This window comes from Python bivittatus, unplaced genomic scaffold, assembly GCF_059951505.1.
Source record: "Python bivittatus isolate LINGU-HERP-01145 unplaced genomic scaffold, Pbiv_v1 ctg000580_np1212, whole genome shotgun sequence".
NCBI classification, from domain to species: Eukaryota; Metazoa; Chordata; class Lepidosauria; order Squamata; family Pythonidae; genus Python; species Python bivittatus.
In genome coordinates this window covers 26,804,432-26,827,877 of record NW_028277087.1, presented here as the reverse complement: position 1 = coordinate 26,827,877, position 23,446 = coordinate 26,804,432, and the positions used below count along the sequence as shown (strand labels likewise).

Below are 23,446 nucleotides of genomic sequence, written 5' to 3'. Positions count from 1 at the left end.
TGTAAAGTTGTGAGAGGCTAAAAATACCAGCATTGGTGCTTATTACGTTTGAGTCCAAAGTGTGGACTTAGTCAAAATTCTGCTCATGGGAAATTGTCATATATTTCCATATCCATTTGTATGTCACACTTCTGGTTTTGCTGTTGATGCATAGTTTTGTAAGACCTTACTTTATGATCTTACTTTATTGACTTTGGGTAGAAGAATATTTTTGGAAGCTTACACTAAGTTCATACCATTAGTCTTTCTAGCCCTATATTGCTTCTGTCATGAATGGATAGAAGGTACATGAGGATTTGTTGTAGATTTCCAGGTGATTTGCAGCAGATTGAGAAAAGTTTAGGAGTCCTAATTGTTTTGCACTAATAGTAACATAAATACTCCCACCACCTAAAAAAGTGGTGTAAATACTCATACCTGCTAAAAAAAAGTGCTGGAAGAGAACCCAGAAGGGATTTTTGTGCATGGAAAAACTTTTGAGCATTTTTCTGATTCTGATTACCTGGGCAGGACATTCTCAGCAAATGCTTGTGTGTTTGAGCCACTTGCTTCTGCTGACCAAATTTCAACCCAAACCCAAATGTATTATTAATATACTACTTTCCACAATGATGCTTACAAACAATTTTTCTGTGACATTTCTCTGTTATCGGATATGGTGAACGACAAAAACTGCAGACCATATATTTACACCTATAGATTGGTGGTGACAATAGAACGGCTACTATTTAATAGCTGTCTGGATGAACTTCTCTTGTAAGGATGGCCATAGGAGATTAAGTTATGGCATTCATGAATTAGCAGCATAAGAGTTTTGCTGGAGCCCATGAAATGGTATATTATCTTTTTTATCCATAATTAGATGCCTGCAAGAAACCTGTAAGAAGGCAACAACCATTTCTTGCTGTTGTTCCCTGGTAATGGATATTAGGTGGTTTGCTGGCCTTGATCCTGGAGGCAGAATATTGCCATCATAGTTAGTAACTATAAACAGCCTTCTCCTCCATGAATTTGCCTGATCTGCCTTTAAAGAAACCCAAGAAGGCAACTGCGACTATCATACTAAAATACTGTACATCATTTGCTTTCCTAATCTCCCACCATTCACCTTCACTGGACAGTTTAGGAATCTTCTTTTATAGGAGAATGAGTATTCCTTCTGCCACACTATGTATGATTTTATTCTCATGGTCCTCTCGCTCCTGTATCATTTTTACAAATCATGTTTCCATGTATAAGAGAATCTGGCGGAAGCAGAACTAGAACCAAAAAAGTAGGGGGAGAGAAGAACATTTATTTTGGAAAGAAGTCACCATCGGGATTAATATGTTTCATCCTGGACCCTTTTAGATTGTGTTTTAAGCTATATAGAGGACATTATAGAGAATTTAGCAGTGATTTGTTTGGAATACTAGTTAGAAGGCTAGGTTTTGTCTGCATTTTAATTTTCAGTTAGGAACAAAGCTTCCTGGTGGCTTAAGTCACTGTTTCTCCCCCTTTCCTACCTCATAGTGCTGATATCGGGCTCTTCCTAACTATTCCCTGAGCTTCTTGGATGAAAAATAGAACAAAAATGAGATTATTTCTGTAACTCGTGCAAAAATAGCATTATGTAAATTCACATGCACACACATTTGCCAGTAAATCATGAAGAATACTAGTGCACTCTCCCTCAAATAGATATATTTTAGAGAGTACTCAAATATATAAGTTATTATAAAATACATGTCTTTAAAAAAAATACTGAACTGGCCATGATTAGATTAAAAGTAAAGAGATGGCAGGAAAGAAACAGAGTTATAAGACTACAAATTTTATAATTCCAAACATGCCAGAGAATTATGTGAACTGTAATCCCACATGTTTGAAGGATGCCAAATGTTTGGGAAGGCTGCATTAAATAATCCAAATAATGGAGGAGTTCTGAAAGGAAATCTTTTTCTCAGCTTTTTACAGAGGGTGCTTTTGTGTTACCGTGCCCTTTCCTCTTGAGGACTTTCAACACCAATTGAATAGGTGTACGGTGATGGTTTGATTAGATTAGAAACGGATGGGTTGGGCATTCTTGTGTTGACTGAATTGCTGAGGTGTGGAGGTAATCAGTAGAAGCAAAAAGCACAAACTCTCTTGCATGTTCTGTGCCACCCTTTACAGCTGTATCTATAGAATATAGCTTCTTGGATCTAGATTCACACATACCCACACACATTAACATATTAGTGATGGAAATGTCTCGTTGATAGTGCATTTGTGGCACATGGACAGTGATACTGATAGAAGATTCTCTCCTTGATTTCCAGGTCTTCTGTACTGACCTTAAACGATTTGATATTTGACAAGTTTTATCATAGAGTTTTCTCAGAAAACGGAACAGGACAAGTTATCGGAAATAGTCTTCCACAAGCTTTTGCTGTTCAACTGTGCTGGATTACAGCTCCTGTCATCCCAGTTAACTGGCCCAATAAATTTAGGGTGGAGGGTGTGGTAAACAGGAGCAAGATAGGTATGAAAAATTAGCAAAATAATTTCCTTAGTGAGTTTGGCTGGTATGTACAGGTGAAACTCGAAAAATTGGAATATCGTGCAAATGTTCATTTATGTCAGTAAGGCAACTCAAAAGGTGAAACCAATATATGAGATAGACACATTACATGCAAAGGGAGATATGTCAAGCCTTACTTTGGTGTAATTGTGATGATTATGGCGTGCAGCTTATGAAAACCCCAAATTCACAATCTCAGAAAATTAGAATAATGTGAAAAGGTTCAATATTCTAGGCTCAAAGTGTCCCACTCTAATCAGCTAATGAATCCATAACACCTGCAAAAGGTTCCTGAGCCTTTAAATGGTCTCTCAGGCTGGTTCAGTAGGAATCACAATCATGGGAAAGACTGCTGTCTTGACAGTTGTGCAGAAAACCATCATTGACACCCTCCATAAGGAGGGAAAGCCCCAAAAGGTAATTGCAAAAGAAGTTGGATGTTCCCAAAGTGCTGTATCAAAGCACATCAATAGAAGGTTATGTGGAAGGGAAAAGTGTGGTAGAAAAAGGTGCACAAGCAGCAGGGATGACCGCAGCCTGGAGAGGATTGTCAGGAAAAGGCCATTCAAAAGTGTTGGGGACTTTCACAAGGAGTGGACTGAGGCTGGAGTTAGTGCATCAAGAGCCACCACACACCGACGGATCCTGGACATGGGCTTCAAATGTCGTATTCCTCTTGTCAAGCCGCTCCTGAACAACAAACGTCAGAAGCGTCTTACCTGGGCTACAGAAAAAAAGAACTGGTCTGTTGCCCAGTGGTCCAAAGTCCTCTTTTCTGATGAGAGCAACTTTTGCATCTCATTTGGGAACCAAGGACCCAGAGTCTGGAGGAAGAATGGAGAGGCACACAATGCACGATGCTTGAAGTCCAGTGTGAAGTTTCCACAGTCTCTGTTGATTTGGGGAGCCATGTCATCTGCTGGTGTTGGTCCACTGTGCTTCATTAAGTCCAGGGTCAACGCAGCCGTCTGCCAGGAGATTTTGGAGCACTTCATGCTTCCTTCCGCAGATGAGCTTTATGGGGATGCTGACTTCATTTTCCAGCAGGACTTGGCACCTACCCACACTGCCAAAAGTACCAAAACCTGGTTCAATGACCATGGGATTACTGTGCTTGATTGGCCAGCAAACTCGCCTGACCTGAACCCCATAGAGAATCTATGGAGCATTGCCAAGAGAAAGATGAGGGACATGAGACCGAACAATGCAGCGGAGCTGAAGGCCGCTATTGAAGCATCCTGATCTTCCATAACAGCTCAGCAGTGCCACAGGCTGATAGCATCCATGCCACGCCGCATTGCGGCAGTCATTGCTGCAAAAGGGGCCCAAACCAAGTACTGAGTACATATGCATGCTTATACTTTGCAGAGGTCCGATATTATTCTATTTCCAATCCTTGTGTTATTGATGTCATGTAATATTCTAATTTTCTGAGATTGTGAATTTGGGGTTTTCATAAGCTGTACGCCATAATCATCACAATTATACCAAAGTAAGGCTTGACATATCTCGCTTTGCATGTAATGCGTCTATCTCATATATTGGTTTCACCTTTTGAGTTGCCTTACTGACATAAATGAACATTTGCATGATATTCTAATTTTTCGAGTTTCACCTGTAATTTGCTTTCTCTTGCAGTTTAATCTACATCCTCAAGGTTGCCTAACACTTATTAATGAAACTTTTGTGTTTTTTTACATTACTTTTGTCTGCACAGTCTGGGAAGTCTACACAGTCTGGCAAGAGATAAACTGTCTTCTTTCCCTCTGTTCTTTCAGTGAATTCTAGTGAGTGGGTGGGGAAGGAGAAGTTACAAAAAGAAAATATCTCCTTTTTGTCTCTCCTGTATTAATAACTGTAGAAAGAAAAGGTTGTTACTGAGAGCATATCCTTGAAAAGGATTGCAGGTCTTGGTTTAGCAATGGATACAGCACTGAAAGATTCTGTGTTCCTTGTGATACACCCCCCCCCCCGGCTCCTTTCTAATATCATTAGCAGAAGCTGGCAAGAGTTTGATCCTCACAGGCAGGCACAGAAACAAAACCTCCCTTTTTATTGTGTGAAAGTATATAAATGTAAAAGACATAGGATATTAAATTCTTACCCATGCTTTGGTTGGAACTTGTGAATAACCTGTATGCACAATTGTTACAAGGTGAGGAATAGGAAAAGGGAGAGCACATGTCCCTATGGAAGAAATCTCTAAAGAAGTATGATTTGTTACTTGGCTCAGTATCTAATTTTACTGATAGCTCTGTGGTTAGTGATTGAATTTAGCTAAGAATAGTGGCTAAATTAGCTGTAATAGGCAGAGACTGGTGATTGGACCTCTTGTCGGTGGAGAGGTAAGAAGGGTATACCTGGTTTGGGAGCATTGCACGTGCCTGAGAATAGAGGGTTGAACACACTGGAAATGTGCAAAGACTTGTATATTTTCCCTTTGGTACAAACAAATTTGGAGAGTAATTTTCACCGATAGGCAGAATGTAGGAGAAAATCCCCTCCTTAAATGCACAAATGCAATGACTTGGTTCAGCCATAAATTGTGTAATGTGTGAATCCAGTCAGTGTGATTTATTAACCATGATTTTGAACCGAAATTACTAAACAGGGTTAAATGGATTTTGTTAGACTTCCATTCAGTACTTCCCACAAACAGTTCAGAGTAGCTTGTAATGTCCTTCCATCATCTCATAAAATATTATCATCCACAAAATCAATGGAAGGTGTATGTGACTGGCCAATAAATTTTACCCCTTAGTCAGGATTTCAAACTAGGTTTTCCAGTCTTTGGCATAACTGCTCTCATACCAAATCGTAGTGCTAGTTGTGCCTTTCAGCTTGAGGTCTCTTTTTTGCAAATTCTGCTTATAGTCTTCCATCTTGCAATTGGGATCCAACATACTATGCAAATAGTTCTGCACATAACGTTGAATTTGGGAGTCATTTTTTTAAAAGCAGCTTTGCATGGCTTTTTTAATGTAACAGAAGTATTATAATGGTCTCCTGTTCAAAGAACACACCAGATACAAAACTAATTTCCAACAGGAGCAGTTAAAATAACTTTTGGATCCTACCTTACCTTGTAAAAAGAAGATCAAAGGAATTTGATATCTAAGACATGAAATCCAAAATAGCATTTTATATTAGTAGGTTTTCAAGGGAAGGAATTCATAATATGGGTGAAGCTTTTGTTTATGTGTAGCTCCTGAACAGTATAGTTAAACCAAGTATGGCTCAGTCTATACATCAAGCATATCACCAATGCTGTGTGGTTTTTGGCATTTTGGAAACAAATCCACATACAGAAATACTGAATTTTTCATTGTTTTTTTCAATAGCTTTTTATCATGCATAAAATGCTATATGTCATACAATGGAATTTCTACTCTGTCTTCAGATAAATGCAGCTCCATTTCTTTAATCTCCTGGCTTCTGATACACTGCTAGCCTATGCCATGTATGTTCAAGTTGGCTTTTGTAGCCTTCAGAACAAATGGAAGCTGAAATGATCTAGATGCTGGCTGAATAGTTTTTGGATACTTACTCTTGTCTGACACCTGGGTGATCTGGGGTCCATGCTCAGTTTGGGTTGTGGGAAATGGTTGGAATGGACAGAACTTTTTAAAAAAATATTTTAGAGGGAGAGACAGGTATTTTTATTTCTCCAGTGGTACAACTATTTTAAAACTTCTAATTTTTCTCTGTCTCTAAATGGTAAGAATTTGCATATGCTGAAATTTGGTTTGAGAAAGTTCTGGGGGTTTTAATAAAGGGTTTGAAGGCTACAGGTTACTAGTCTGTGGTTTAATATATAAGGTGCTCCCTAATAACATACAGTAGTTTGTTTCTGGAGAGTGTTACTAATCTCTTTACCAGGAGAGTGATATAGTCTGTTTTTTAAACATGGGCATATATGAAAAATGCTTTTCAGAAGAGAGTTCATTTCTTCAATATTTATAGATGTTCACAAGTCTGCAAAATGTACCTGCCTTGGAAATAACTGATTTTTGCTTGGCTTCAATGCCTACCCAAGTACTTCTTCAGACTCTGACTGGCTTTACATTCCTATTTAATTTTAATGAGGGTGTATGATTATTTCTTTTTGTTTAAAAGACTATGACAAAGGATGTTCTTAGCCCCAGGATGACTTTGCAGTCTTGTGCTTACATAGCTGTTGGTTTTCTTTAATTCTTGACTACGTGCCTTCTGTTGCCTTTTCTGCTTTTGTTACAAGCATGGAAAGTAGCATCATACTTTTCAGTTTACATGAAACAAGGGGAAAATAAGTTAGAACCAAATTAAATGTTTGATCATGGTTTAATGTAGTGGGGAATTACACTAATAAGCAAGTAGAAGGGAGTTTAAAAAGGAAAAATGATGAGTGCACCCTGTAATCTCTTTAAAAATCCCAACAGAACTCTCTCATGGTACAGTCTATATTTTTAAACTGCCCAATTATCATAACTCTAGGGAGTATAAAATATATTTAAAATAATAAAATACAAGAACAAATAAAACAGATGGTTTTTAAAGTGTAAAGCTAGCGTCTGGGGGAAATAAGTGATTGGCTGCAATATTCATTTCATAAACACCATCTTTGAGAAGAAGCTTTGTTTTCTAATCCAAGACTTGGATGAAGAGAGTTGTGTAGGCAGTAGAAGGTGGCACAGATTTGTTCAGCGAATCAGCTATCTATTCTCCTTTTCTAAACTGGCCTATATTACCTCTTCTCTGCTTGAGGAGCAGATAGACAAGCAAGACCCCAAGTGGTTTTTATAGCAGCCCTCCAGTTTGTGCTTCCCTCCTTTTCTTCGCCCAGATTTGTGGCCTGATATCCCGATGGAACATTTCTAATCCCTCAAGTGAAGGCAAGCTGAGGAAGATCCAGCGTGGCTGTTTGCTTGCAGGAGAGATTGCAGAGAGACTGAGATGAAGTCTCTGGGCTTGTGATCTGGCCACTTTACCAACATAAGCTGATTTCCCGATTTCTATCCATAAATATACTGTGTTGTGTGTTAGCTTTGATGCTGGAGGGTAACTGGTTTAAAAAGAATGTCAGAGGAAAGAGGGAGAATCTCATTCAGAGATAGTGTAATCCATCCATGCATCTATTAACATGCATGAGGTTGCAAGTTGTCTCAAAAAGAGATTATACAGGTAGTCCCTGGGTTAAGAACGCCTGCTTACGGACGACCCATAGTTAAGAATGGAGCCTATTATAGCAAAATTTGAGTTAAATACACAATGATTCGAGATAAATACACAATGGTTCAAGTTAATTGCACAATACTACTTATACAGTATTATACTATAATACTGTTCCGGCTTACATACAAATTCAACTTAAGGACAGACCTTGGGAATGGAACTGGTTCTTAAACTGGGGACTACCTGTACAGAAGAAATTTATCTGCCTCTGTTACCATGTTCTCACTGAGCCTAAGATGACTCTTAAATGTAAATGACTAGAGTTGGGAACTAATTTTACCTTTAGATCAATAAATAGAAGTTAACATAGGCCCAAAATCATCCCATAATGTCTTATTTTATTTTGTTTAGAAAAATCCATGCCTTTTCTATAGTAGTGGTTTATTTGGGAATAACTAGCCTTTTGCCACATTTTTTTCTGTGGCATCTACATATCAGTGTCACTAAATTGTTTTTCATTAAAAAAAAACATAAGGACATAAGAAGAATCATGCTGGATCAAAGGTGAAAAATCAAAGCTCAGTTTAGTGTATTTTCCTGTCCTCTGTCAGTAGCAATCCAGAATGCCTTTGGGAAAGCCACAGATAGGATGTGAGCACAATATCATCCTCTCAGTCCCATTCCTCAGCAATTGGCATTTTCATTCCTCTTTTATTCCTTACTTTTAATACAAGGAACTGATACAATCTCATGGCACATTACAAAAGAAACATAAAACAATAAGCACATTGAAATATCAATTAAAAGTAAACCTTAGAAATGGAAGTAATACCTACCTTGATTTTTTTTATTATACTGCCTTTGATGTTTGAAGCAATTGTTATTGACCATTTTTCAGTCTTTTTTAGTCCTGTGCCATTTCTCTCTTGTTACAAAAGTACAAAGATTCGGTAGTTCTCTAACACTTTCTGAATACTAACAAAAAGCCCCAGAAATTGAGGGTTGCATGTTAAGACTGAAGAAACCAACAGTTTACATGGCTTTCTCTAACCTGGTGCCATCCAGATATATTAGATTTCCAAGAATTTCTAGCATGTTTGGCCATATTGGCTGGGAATTATAGGAACTGAAATTGAATATAGCTGTTACAAGGTCAGACTGTGGAAAACTGAATTAACAAATCTACATGTTACATATTAGGGTGGGTGTATTACCTGCTGCTACATTGTACCCATCTAACCTGGAAATGGCACTTTGGACCTTTGATTTTTTTTCTCATTATTTACTATTAAAAAAACACTGAAGATTGTGTAATGCCAACAGCAAAGCACCTAGTGATCCCTTGAAAATTTCTGAAAGCTTCACCTCCTCGCCAATCACTCTTTTAAAGAAATCAGTATTCCCTTTAGCCTGCCCTCCCGACCCCTGGGATTACTTATTTTACAAACCAAAAATGTGCAGAAAAAATATGGACAAATGCATGAAGAGAGAGACAGAGACAGAGACAGACAGAGGGAAAGACAACAAATTCAGTAACCAGGAAATCTGAATCAGTATGAAAGATTTGATTAAGCTGGTTTGAGCTGAGCATCAATTGGCTGAAGATGTCCTCTAGAAGCTCCAGTGTATTATAACCACACTGTGCTAAATATATTTTTGGATCTGCAAGCAATGAAGACAATGAATAAATATGGATTGGAGGGCTCTCCTTGTACTGCTATGTTTTAGCTGTTTTATGGAGTTATATAAGCAGGTTTTTGAGTGGCATTAATTAATTAATTTTCTGAGCTTATAGACTGCTCCCATTGTTAACATCTCTGAGTGGTACACTCACCTGGTATCCATAAATCAGGTTAAAACTATAAACAAATAAAGATCAAAATGTCTTAACATATATCAACATAAATAAATACTGGGGGCACTTTACCAAAAATGAAAATCCAGTACTGTAGCGAACATTACAACAACCCAGCCTTCAATGCCTGCTAAAATAGTTTTAAATCAGTGTTTCTCAAACTTGGTAACTTTAAGATGTGTGGACTTAAACTCTCAGAATTCCCCAGCCAGCCATGAGAAAAACTGGTTTTAAGTGTTATTACTACTCTTGTTGCTTTTACCAATCTTTCTAAGTTACTAAAAGTGCTGTAAAGTATATTTTGAATGTTCCCCATGGTGATTTTGCTTTGAACAATGAATGTAGAATTCTGCACTAGATCATAAAAACTCACTGGCTGAATTTTGGTCCAGTCACTTTCTCTCAGCCCAATCTAACTCACTGGAGTTTTTTTGCGGGGGTAGGAAGTACTATGTGCCTCAGTTCCTAAAGAAAAGGTGGGATATAAATCAAACAAGAAAAATATTCTGATGTCATTTTCAGTAATTTCAATCTTCCTTTCTCACCTTCACTATGGAGCCTGGACTGCAGGTCAAAACTCTTATTCAAAGTGGACTGATTGGAAGTGAATTATAATTGCACCTTAGCAGCAGTAGAATGAGAAATTATCAACAGATAGTTTTACCTTTTAATACTTTTTCTGGTCTAGTACATGAGTAGAATTAATTGTAAAAAGTTCCATTCCAGATGACATTTCAAGACATTTTATCATTTTAACTTTGGATAGATGGCTCTGTCGTATTTCTCCTTAAAGTATGATCTGAATGGAAAGAAATGAAAAGTTGTCTGAATAATATTTATTGGCTCTGAAACCCTTTGGAAAGCAGGAAGATCTAGCTATTTTTAATGCAAGCACACTTGTTCTTTTTGGCTTTTTAGTTGGTCCTGATTCAAGTATTTAGGTGATGTGTTTCTTCTAATTCTTCTTTTTGTAGTGGACCGTCACAGTACTTTAATCATAATTACAGATACTTTGGAGCCCAATTGAAATGAGCAATGCCTTTTTAATTTTTAATAATAGCTGTGTGCTAAACAACTTTGATGAATCTTGTGTTCTTGAAAATTACTTTTTCCTGTATCTGTTTTGAATAGTGTTTGTGCTAATTGAACATTAGTGGTGGCCCATACTTTAGTTTATATATTGATATTGATTTATCCCAATATTAAAATTCAGATGATTCAACTAAGAAATATATTGATGGATGCATTTATTACAACTATATCTTGCCTTCACTCTGAAGAGCTCAAAGTGGTGCATATGGGGCCAACCCTAATTTTACCCTCATAGAATGTGTGACATCCCTTCGTAGCATGGCTGACCCAGTGAGTTGCTTCCCTGGGCAATAGCTTACCATGCACTGGTAGCATATGATTGCCGATACTCTGGTCATATTAGATGGCCTCTCTACTGCCACAAAGGGGGCGGAGAGGCTGTTATTTTCTGTTTGTTTTTGCTTTGCTTTTGTTTAAAGGATCCTTTTAAAGTGCTACATGGTAAACCAACTGGGGTTGATGCCAGTATAAATGGAGTTGTGGGTGGGTTGTACCCATCTCATCCCTTTCTTCCTCTGGTTATTCCTTTTTGTGTATGTATGTGTGTCAGAAATGCGAAACAGGTAGTGTGATGGAGTTGCTAAAGCAGTCCCAGTGTTTTTTGGAGAGAGCTTATGAAAAGGTGATGCTCCTCCATATTTAAATGGGTGAATAAATTGTAGTTATAATAAATTAGATAACTCTTTTCCTGCTCTACCCCTCATCCTATGTAATGATGATATTGGAATAGCAGATCTTCTTAAGTGTGCTACCTGGCTTATCTCGGCTGGGCTCTGAAGCTAAGCAGTGTCCGATTTGCTTCATACTTGGGAGTTCAGTAGAGAATACTGGAGCTGTAGAGTGAATCAGGACATTTACCAACATTTCAGAAGAAAACAGTGCCAAACACTTCCATACTATCGTTACAAAAACTTCATGGTTGTGTCCTTGTAACTGTAGTCTGAATTTGATTTGAGGGCATATTTACCTGACAGAAGACAGGAATTTCAGTATAGAGTCATACCAAAGCATTATTCCATGAGCCAAAGGAGGCCCATTTGCAGAATAATATGTATATATTAAACATACAACAACTGCTCATACATTATCAAGATGGAATTAGTACTGTACTAAGAAGTTGTTGCAGAGGTGTGTGATTTGGAGGTAGGAGATTTTATTACTGATAAACATCCTAGAGCAGTGTTGTCCAAACTTGGCCACTTTAAGATGAGTGGACTTCAACTCCCAGAATTCCCCAGCCAGCAATCATCTTAAAGTGGCCAAGTTTGGACTACACTGTCCTAGAGCAACAGACAGAAAATGTATGAAATATTGGTGCCTGCAGCAGAGGAGCATCTAAGATATTCTGAACTTACTCTCAACATCCTGCAGCAGTACATGGTTTTGGAAGCATTACCAAATTTAAAGATAAAGGAGAGCTCTACACTTTTATTATGGAAACATTTTGTTTAACAGAAGTGTTGTCTTCATTTGATCCCTGATAGGTGTCCTAAGGTGGTTTGGTACTTGACAGAGAATGCAAATGGTTTCTCTACTGTATTTTAGATTCTTTTGTAAAAAATAATAGGGCTGTGTGGACACTTTGAACATGATTCAAAAGAAGTGCTTTGGACCTACCACATGTGTAGCATTTTTTTCCATTTTTTGTTAAAGAATCCTAACTTTTTTCAGGCTTCTGTGCAACCCTGAGAAAAGAGATGATGTTGCATTAAGGAATCCACTCATTAAAGTTAAAGCAGATATTGTTATAGTGCAACATTAATAATACTTTCCTGGCCATACCAGCCGTAATGCATTACAGGTAGTCCTCACTTAACAACCATTCGTTCAGCAACCATTTGAAGTTATGGCGGCGCTGAATGAATGGTACTTATGCCCGGTTCCCAAAGTTATGGCTGTTGTAGTGCCCCCGTGGTCATGTGATGAAAATTTGGGTGCTTGGCAGCCCACCCACACTTAAACCACAAGGGCATGTCAACTCGCCCCACCCACTTATCTCCCCCACCTCTGCTGCCCTATCTTTTGGCTGCCCTGTATAGCAGCGCTTTTCAGCGGCGGCAACGCTGGGGCTGAAGTAGAGGCTTGGGGCCTTCAGCAGCCACAGCTGGCCGCCACCACCTCCGGGCCTCTACTTCAGCCCCAGTGCTGCCGCCACAGCCAAGGAGTGCCACGTCAAGCCCTGCCCCGTGTCCAGCCACCCCAGTGCCATAGTGCCAAGCCCCAGCCACCCTGCACTCTGCAGGCCCTGCTGTGTCCAGCTGACCTTCACCATCTTCCTCCCACTGCTGACAAGGTGCGCCTGGCCTGGCCCTATGTGAGGCTGCTGCGGGCCGCAACAGGCCTTCTTCCTAAGGCCGGTCGTGCCGTTCTTCAAATAGCATGCGCCATTCTTGCGATGCTTTGGAAAGCCTCAGAAGCTTTCCGAAGGTCAGCTGGGCATGACTGAGACTGCTGAAGGCCCCAGGCCTCTATTTCCACTGCCGAGGAGGGCTGCTCTGCAGGGCAGCCAAAAGGGCAGAGCTGGGGGAGATAGGCAGGTGGGTGTAGTTGAAGAGGAGGCAGTTCCTTACCTTACTGAGGCTCGGGACTGGGAGGGACCAAGCTGGGAATGGTTTGGATCGGGGTGGGTCCTCACCTAACAACCAGTGGGATTCAGTTAACGATGGCAATGGGGACTGCTGGGATGTGACGTCATGTTTTACAACTGTATCGCTTAGTGGTGGAAATTTTGGTCCTATTTGCTGTTGTAACTCAAGGACTACCTGTAGTAGCATTTATGTGAGTTGCTTTGACAATACTATAGGATAGCCTTTAATATGTTAGCCCTTCCTTGAGGAAAAGTCTCTAATAGCTAAAACACCTTGTTCACAAAATTAATCAAATATCAAAGATGCATGATTGTCATATATGTTTCCCCTTTGGTTTTGGCTTCAGTTTTTATACTGATAAGCTGTTGGATTTGTACTGTATTTAATAAAGCCTAAGTTACAATTGTTGCTTGTATTGCAGGTACTGTATACAGTAGAACATATTTAATACAAGATTTGGTTTTTAGATGTAATAGGGTATTGTTAAATATAGGAAGATTTAAACAACCTTAGCTTGTAGCTTTTTATTTATAAAGAAACAATTAATTTTCAGGGTTTGGTCTGGAAATGTTCTACTATACTGTATTTAATAGGGTTTTTAAAGAATGCATCCAAATACATATCAACAAAGAATGTATTCTGCAGTCTGGAGAATCTTGTTCTTGAATCTTGAGAAGATAAACCTAGGGTGCAAAAGGAACAGGTTAAGTTTTAAAATAAAATAGGTGTGTTTAATCCGCCTGTTTTAGTGGTGATTTTAGTGCTTTAGTGGCTTTTTAGAAACAAAATTTGTGCTGCTGAGAATTGGTGATTTGCCTCTGAATGTCAGTAGATTTATTTCGAGGACTTGGGGGTCAGAGAGTGGGATGCTCTAGGATGCAATAACAAAGGGGATGATGGCAGCATGCAGCTTGTGGGCTGTGACCTGCCCATCCCTGCTAATAATGAAAAAAAGGGAGAGAATTGCATAATTATTTTTCATTTTTTTAAATAGATTGAATGATCAAAATATGATAGACTTAAATTGTACGATAGGAATAGCAACACAACTAGATGAAATTGAGCATTTTGAAAATGTCACATTGTTTTAGCAAAAAAACCCAGATTAAATGTCTGATATGAAAGAGCAGTGCATGCTGCTTTTAACGGATGCCTGCCTTTTGTGCAGCAAAAATCCTACTCTCTGCAGCAAAACATTTGAAGCTTTGAGTTCTTGCACCAGAGGAAACCTCTCCAATATAGTTTGGCATGTTGGATTACTGTGAAGCATTTTTAGGATTCTCCTTGCATTCCTTTATTTATAAGAATATTGGAATTAAATTTATAGATACATTAGCATAAAGTTCTGGTATCTGTTAAATTTAGGCTTCATCTCTGATTGTAAATCCATTATGCAGATGGATAATAAATCGATCAAGCTCTAAACAAAATAATTCCTGCAAAATTTGTTCCTTTGTTTCTTCTTTGCAAAATTCCTCAGATAACTTTATTCTATAATGAATCTCCAAATCCATTTGTAGTTTCACTTTGAAAATCCCAATGAGAACCTAGAAATGGACAGAAGCTCTGAAAGTCCTGCTGAATTTAGAACAATTTCAGAATACATCTGCTCTTTTAGATAGAACCTCTCAATTTATTTTCAGTTCCAATTTCTGGTGAAACTCTAGTAATGCTGAAAAAGAAAGATTCCATAGGTACAAAAACAGATAACATACAGTACATTGGTAAGAATTATCTAACTGTAAAAAAAACCTCTGAGTGACAGATCATGTTCACAAACAGGCTACAATTTAATAAAACAATAAACTGGGATTGGTTGCTTAAATGTTTAGGTAATTCATGAACTGCACATGATCCTACCCCCAGTGTGGTCAGGAAGAGCTGGAGATTCCTGTGACTTTTCTGTCATCAACTGGTCTTTGGGAAAAGTCCAGATCAACTGAGGATGATTCTGACAAACTGGCTATTTGAGGCACTTCTTACTGGCCTGTCTTTAAGTGCAGCCCCCAAAGAATATCTGCTTCAAAGCATTCCTAACTCTTTAAGCAGCTCTTCCTGGAAGTGGAATGCCATTTGTGGGAGGATGCCAAGGGCTTGAAGGCAAAGGGTCTTAGTCCCATCTAATGACACACACATTATATACAGGCAGCAACATTTTTATTCATATTTATTTATTTATTTTTCAAATTTGTCACTGTCCATCTCACTGCAGAGTGATTTATCATATTTGTATAGTTGCCCATCTCACATAGTGACATACCTAATATTCCTGCTTCCTATTTTCCCCACAACAACAACCCTGTGAGGTGGGTTGGGCTGAGAGAGATTGACTGGCCCAAAGTCACCCAAGCCAGCTTTCATGCCTAAGGGAGGCCTAGAACTCCGGGTTTCTAGGCTAGCACCCTAACCACAACACCAAACTGGCTCTCTGTGTTTTTTCCCCTGTTTAATACTATTATTTTTGTTATATTCATTTTTTAAACTGTATTTAATTGCTACCTTGATTTTTTGTGAGTTATTGTTAAAAATTATTTTCTTTTGTGCTAACTTTTCAATTAAAGGAGATATTTAATTTTTTTCCAATACGTTATTTAAAATCTCCTGAAAATTGGTGAGCATCTTCTTGGAAGGTCTGTGGGTATAAATTTTGATTTGCTGTTTATTTGGTCCCTGGTTTTAATATATTAAATATCTTTGCTGTTTCTTCTTCTTTTAGTTTTTCTGTTTTATTTTATTATTTTAGAATGTGAATATTTAGTTGTGTATTGATTAGAACTTTCTGGTTGTTTATGCAAGTGATTGTTCAGTCAACCAAGTACTTGTTGATGAATTCTGTAAATCTGCTGATTTCATAGTGATCAAGTGTATAAACCCAGTGTCTTTCAGTTTTTGGAAGTATGCAGTACCATTACCCTTATTTAAAAGTTGTACTTCCTTCTCTTGGTTGTGTCCCTTGAACAATTTCTTACTTCCCACTTTCTGTATAAACTTCTCTGATGCAGGTCTCCATTGCTGGAGTTCTTTGCTGCTTAATTTGTTAGGTGTGACAGTTTGGAACAGCCTCCCCTTTTCTTTCAGCCAAGTCAAGATGTTCTCTTTTAAATCCTTCTGAGACCACTTCATGAATAAGACCTTTCACATTGTCTCACCTCCCTACCTCTGCTCTTCGGCTGCCATTTGATTGCCTCTGTACCATCTTTCCTTTTTCATTTCTTCCTGATTTATGCCAGTTTTGTTCATCCATACTGAATAGGAGTTGTAATTCAACATATCTGAAGAATGCCAGATTGGCATATTACAGGGCATCTTTCCCAATCAGTTGTTCTGAGTTCTGATTTTTATCTAAAAATGGAAGTCTGGGGAAAGAATATTTTCTCCCTGGTTCTTTCTCTAAGCCAGGGGTCCTCAAACTTTTTAAACCGGGGCCAGTTCACGGTCCCTCAGAATGTTGGGGGGCTGGACTATAGTTTGAAAAAAACATGAACGAATTCCTATGCACACTGGATCCGCCGGACCCGGCATACCTGTCATGTAGAATAGTCCGGCTCTGCGATCTCCCTCCTTGTGCATCTCCTGCAGCTCCCGACACAGCCCCGACACTTCCGCTTCTGACAGACAGCAGCAGCAGCCAATCAGGTGGGCAGGCTGGATAAATGACCCTGGTGGGCCGTACTTTGAGAACCCCTGCTCTAAGCCATTGCTTCTCAATGCGGTGTTGGTGTTGGGTCTGAGTAGGCCTTGCAAGACTGTTGGGAGGGGTGTTATCACCAGAGAGTGCCTTCTGAGTCCCTCTCTTGGCAGGCTTACCAGTTTGATGCAAAAATATGCTGAATGCAAAGCAGTCTGACCTTTCCAAAGCTTTAGCTTGTGTGTTCTTCGTTTTTTAATAATTTCTTTCTTTAGTTTTCTTTTGTTTTTTTAATGTTACCTTTGCTTTTCAGAGGAGGAATAATCATGCCTGGAGGGCATTAGGCTCTTGTGCAAACCTGTGACCTTTTGACCTAACCTTTATTCTGCAGAGGGACTTATCACTGAGGGGAAAGGAGGAGGGCTTGTGAAACTTCAGCAAGGAAGAATGTGTTAAGAATGGAGTAAGGGATTAACAAGCAACAAGCATGTGTGAAGGACATGAGATGATGGGGCTGTGACATTATCACAGTGGAGATGTGTTGGGAGACAATGCCTGAAGAAATTTACAGCCTGCCAGTGTTTTGCAAGCTGTTGCATTTTAAGAACTGTTTAGGAGAAGCTGATTTAAGGCAAGGACTGTTTCTTCTGGTGCACAAAACAACCTATGTAAAGGGAATGTTCCTTCTTTTTTTTCTGACTTTCCTGGTGAATGAGTGGTTGTTTTGAACGTAAAACCTAGCTTTCAGGAATTAGGCAAAAGTAAGCAAATTCATTCTTTCCATTAAAATATGGTTTTAAATTTGTTTTCTATTTTCCGTATTTCCAATGAAACAGTTTTACTGTACAAAGTTGTAGGGTTCTATCATTGTCTTATTTGATTTGATTGTTTTCATTATTTGATTTAATAATTAAATCAAATAGAACACTTAAAAGTAAGTGGTGTACTTCTTGCCCAATTGTTACCCCAATGAAATTATTAATTTATGATTGGAGTGGGATCATCCAAATTCATTTATCATTTTAGAGATTTATAATATTTCAGAGTTTGAGAACTCCTTCCCTAAGCCTTTTTTTGTCCTTTTAAAAAAAAAATAAAAAAAAATAAAAGAGTGATGAAATAGTTTTGAAAAATTGGAAATATACTACATCAAGAAGTCAACCAGCACATGCAAGGGTAAAATAAGCAGAATAAAGAGAAACTGCTGGCAGTCCTATAGTGATACTACTTCAGATTCAGAAAATGAGACTGATTAAGCAATGCTTTGCCTGGGGGAAAAATCTGAGCCACAGGGGAGGAAAGTGTGTTTTCCATTGCTTCAGGGTTTTCTTCCCTTTTTTGTTCTTCTTTAATGGTTCCCTTTAACTACCGCTAATAAATTAGGGCCCAGACCCAAGAATATGTATTTCTTTTACAGGTCTGTGCTGAACTTAGTAAAACTCTGAATTCCTAGGGGGAGTGGGGTGATAAGGAACTTTTAAAAGTTTTCCTAAGGCAAAACAGAGAGGTTGGAAATGGCTTCATTCCAAAACTGGACCTCTTCAAAGCTCCAGGCCTGATCTCCTTCCCCAGAGTGGCAGAGAGCAGTACTGTTGCAGCTGTCCAGAAATAGGGATGGGGAGAAGAAGCTTTTGGTGTTTATATAAAAGACTGCCATGGGGAGGAGAGGGAGGGAGAGGGAGCATTGGCTTCAGCATCCATGTCTGGCCTCAAATCAGAAAGACCACCACTTGTGATTAGACCATCACTGTGTCCAGTCACTGTTTCTTGGGGAGGTAAAAATGCCTTGCGAGAGAGAGCTTTAGTCTTGACATTGACTGCATTGTATCTATGCAGTCCTTCAGATTTAGTCTCCAATAGATGCTTCAAAACTTACAGAAGCATGAATGTAGTTCTTGTCTGCAACACCTTAAAGCAGCCCTTCCTTTTCTTGGAGTTGCACAGCAATTATGGAGGGCGGTCATGCAGTCTTGGGGAAAGGATGAAACTGCTTTAAGGTGCTGGAGAGGGGGCCTAGGTTTGCACTTTCATGTGCTCCAAAGCACCTTTTGGAGATTGAATCTGAAGCACTGCCCAGCCCTGTGGTTGCAACTTGAGTAGCTCCATGGTAATATTAGCTGTGCTCCCTATATGATTGACCTAATGATTGATCAGTTAGTGAATGTGCTATACTTCTGCCCTCCACCGTTTGTTCTTCCACATTCAGGAAGGGGCACAACTACCTGTTTTCTCTGTACAGATACTCTTCAAACTATCTGTCTGAAATTTGCCATGATTATTCCTTACCATTCAAGTATACTTTGCTGCACATTTAATCACATTTTGCCCCCAAACAATAAGAATTATAGGTGCTTAAAAAAGGAAGGGTTTAGCAAGAGTGTAGTTCAGAATACTCTGTTAGGTAGACCAGTGGATTGACTTAGTGTAAGGCAGTTTCCTGAATGTCTATATATTTGTGATGGCTGGCGCTGCTAGTGTTAATACCTAACCTGGCTCTTTATGCTGACACAGTGCAGGCAGCATTGTCTTTGCTGGCTTTCTGTTTTCCCCTTGGCTAGCAGTCCAGGATGAATAAAATAGCAGCCTTTGCTGCATATCTGCAATTTAATTCAAGAGGTTTTGGGAATGTCCCCAGACAATGTCAGAAAAGAAAGATTCACAGACTTAAAAAAAACAAACAATACATTTTGCCTTTTCCCCATCATTAGTTGTTCCTCCAAAATACTGTTGAGACACATTTTGGTTATTTGTGTGAATGGAAGGATGCTTTGGATTTCAAATCTTGCAGAGAGGGTACATTTGTGTTTCAGCATTTTGGATTTTACTATTCCTATTTCTTTTGTTGTGTGCTTTGAAGTGATGAACATTAATGTGGGGAGGTTTTCTTTTAACACATTTTATATCTATTTTCTTGTCAGCGAAACTTGTCAAGCGATCTCAGGAGAGAGAGAATCTCGGTATGCTGGTCTGGTCACCCAATCAGAATATTTCAGAAGCAAAATGTAAGTCATCATTTTGTTTTTGTTTTGCTTACTTTTCTTTTCCACAGTGGTCTTTATTATATAAATGGTTGAAGAATAGTCAGAGTGAAATGCTTCCAAGTGTAGCTGAACTATTGATATGTATCCTGTGACACAGTGATGCTTATTTCTAAATAGAGGTGTGCAGGATTGCTCTGTTAACCTTTTTTCTATTTATCACATACATAATAAAGGTGACTGGAAAGTGGATTACTTGTTGGAATCCAAATCTGAATTATTAACTCTAGAACAAACAAGAATATACCACAGACATTTTATGTATGTTAAAAGTAGGTTATTTGCTACGTGTGTCTGCGTTTAGCACTGACCTTTTATCATTATTATTGCACACTAGCATTTTGAAGCAAATATTTGCCTTGCACAGGTGAAGTGAAGTGATGGGAAGGATAACAGAAGGAATCAGAAATGTAGAAATCAGTATTGAATTCCTGGACCTGGTTTAGGAATCATATCTTTGCATAATAAAAGTTGTTTTGCTACGGGTGCAGCTCCTATATGAGGGAAACAAGCCAATCAAGAAGTTTTTAACTGTAATTCCTGGGGTTTGTATGTACTAGCAAATTATGGTTAGCAGCTGCAAAAACGCCTAAATGTTGAACTATGGCTAGAAGAAACTACGGCTGGAAGTCTATTTAATATCCTTTCCTAAGATTAACTATACTTTTTTGTTTGGAAAAAAATAAGAAAGCATGATTAATTGCAGCTCAAAGGAAATCAGGTTTGTCTGTAAAATAGTTTCATAATCTAATTTTGAGCAATACTTTAGTACCAAATTTGCACAAAATTATGGGCAGATTTTTGCGATCATTGAAGCTGGATGGAAATAAACCATAGATTTCCCAGGCCGCACAATTGAAGATTAATGATGGTATCATCCCCTGATTTTAAGCCCACTTTCTCCGCATGGGAAAAGGGCATTTTCTGGGGCTGTTTATAGCTTCAGAGGGTCTTGGCTTCAGGGCTTTGAGCAAAGGACCACTTCAGAGCAGCAGCATCCCCCCCCATCTGAAAAACGAAGTGATGTTTCTGCATTGATTCACTTTGCATTGCTTCAGAGTTCTCTCACAGCATTTCCAGCAGTCAGAAGAAGCTTCTGCAGATTCAGTGTGCATTAGTAGATGAGGTGCATTCGTAGAAGTCTGTTCTGGCAACTGGATATACTGTAGGAGGTATCTGAAATGCCTCAGCATGGTGAAGTGAGTTGCCTTTGTGGTGCAAAGCACCTCTAAGTAAAATACTTTTGCTTCACACATACCTAGTCTTTAAAACAAACAGCAAAGAACAGCAACATTGGGCAGTTTCATAGAGGATAAGGTGATAAACAATGGCTATATATTATTTATGTATATATTTTGGCAAAGCAATTTATGGTATTTTTCTGTGCTTCCTGAATGCTTCATCATTTATTTATTTATTTATTGCTATGCAACCATAGAAAAATTAGCTATCCTGTACATCAGGTACAGGCAGCTTATGGCTTCAGGGTCACATGTGGTTCCTGAACCTCCTTTTTGTTTTTCCTGGGTTACTTTTTCACTGAAAGAGAAGTATAATTTATCAAAAGTATAATTTCCTGCTACTTAAAGATGGGGAACACACAAAAACTGAAATACAGCCCCTGAAAGGGAGGGAGGGAGGGAGGGAGGGAGGGAGGGAGGGAGGGAGGACGGAAGGAAGAAGAAGGAAGGAAGGAAGGAAGGAAGGAAGGAAGGAAGGAAGGAAGGAAGGAAAGACCTCTCCCAAACCAAAGAAGACCCACCCAGAAAATCTTGATCCTCCCCACGGGTGGCACGTGGTCCTGCTAACTTTTTTTTTTTAATTATTATCGGCCCATTCACTGTAGCCCTCCAACCATCAAAAGGTTGGTGTTACAGTATTACAGTCTTATGACACAGCAGTTAAAGTTTGGACTAGCTTCAGGGAGACCTAAATTCTATCCTCTGGCAGCCATGGAAGCTCCCTAGGTGACTATGGGTCAGTCACACACCATCTCTCAGCCTAGCCTACATTGCAGGATGGTTGTTGTAGGGAAAAATAGAGTACAGTGTACTCCACCTTGAACTTTTGTATGAAAGACAGGATATAAATCAAATAAAGTATAAAGCTCACTGAACTCTCTGGTAAATTCAGTAAAATCCTAGCTCTGCAGAGGACTTTAGGCATGGCTCCCAGCTCTGTCAAACATGTGAGTATTTGAGGGACTGGACTTCTGTTCTTCAAAATGATTCCTTTTTATACTACTGTAGGAAAACTGTCTTTTGAGGTCATGTGAAATTTGCATCTGTAAATTAGTATATGTGCTAATTGGAATAGCACAGAAATAGTATAAAGTTGATGTTCACAAAAACATTTTGTTAGAGTGAACTTTGCTAAGTCAAGAACAAACTTGTTTATGCTGTCTTAAATATAACTAAGCCAAAGTAAAAAATAAACAGCTCAGTGAATAGGACAGCAGTGAGAACAGAATTGGGGCCACACAGATGCAGGCCATCATAAGAATCCTTCATAGTACAGCAGCAAGGAAGTGAAAAGATTGCATTCACACATCACATTAAGACATGGTTTAGTTTAATCATAGTTTTTCAGCAAGCCAGAACTTAGCCAATTCCAGGTTTATGGGGTTTTTTGGGTGTGTGTGTCATTTTCCTAGTTGCTCTTCTGTTGCAGCTATGTGGATCACTTAGAAGTTGGGATGGGCAAACTGTATTATGGCTAGCATGGAACCGAAAGATGTACAGAAATCCTTTGGATATAAGGCTGGTCTCTTGGCATTCAGCAAGTGGGATCAAGACGTTACTGATTAAGTAATCTAGAGTCCATAGAACCTCACATCATAATACAGAAAATGTTAATTTTTGAGATGCTGAAGTTGTTTTTTCTTCATTGCAAATAACTAAGATGGCTGCCCTTCTGAAAACTGATTTGAGAAAGATTTCTTTACCTCTTTGTTTCAGCCCAAATAATATTAATCCTTATTCACATGTTTCAATTACTTTGATTATACCCTTAAAGGTTAAAATGCTATAAGAAAAGGATAGGATTTTCTTCAGGAGCTGTGAAGAAGGAACTGAAGGAGCTCTGTGAAGTGGTATAAGAACTTGGCCCTTTTTTGTTATGGCTCCCAAATGAGAAATGATAGATCTTTAAACGGTATTTTATTTTGCCAGGCATTTTGAGCTGCAGATTACTGGAATTTGGATGGACTGACATTTGTGTCTCCTACTTCGTGTTTTAATTGTCTTTTATAATGGCTTGTTTATTGAATTTTTTAAAAAGCATCACCTTAGGAACTTTTGAAAGATTGTGATGGGAAGTTGATGTGTAACAAACAATAAATGCATATGTCCTGAAACTGTATAGCAGATGTATCCCTTTTGGGGAGTGTTTAGGAATGCTTGTTGTTTGTTATTACTTGAATTTGTCACCTACCATGATAGAAAAAAAATAGATAAATTGTGCATAGGTATGATGGTTCAGCAGCCATATTGTGAGGTCTGAATGTTTGCCTATAGAAGCAAAAATGTGGATAAGAATGTGCTTCTGCTTATT

General features: G+C 38.7%; 1 protein-coding gene across 4 annotated transcripts in view; it reads left to right on the top strand.

Annotated features, from left to right (window-relative positions):
* The window catches only part of RCOR1 (REST corepressor 1), a 140,617-nt gene that overhangs the window by 29,418 nt on the left and 87,753 nt on the right, over positions 1 to 23,446 (top strand). For all 4 annotated transcript variants that reach the window (XM_088149807.1, XM_088149810.1, XM_088149809.1 and 1 more), the window contains exon 3: positions 19,775 to 19,858. In XM_088149807.1, the coding sequence (XP_088005933.1) occupies positions 19,775 to 19,858 (84 nt within the window). The remainder of the gene's footprint in view (positions 1 to 19,774; positions 19,859 to 23,446) is intronic.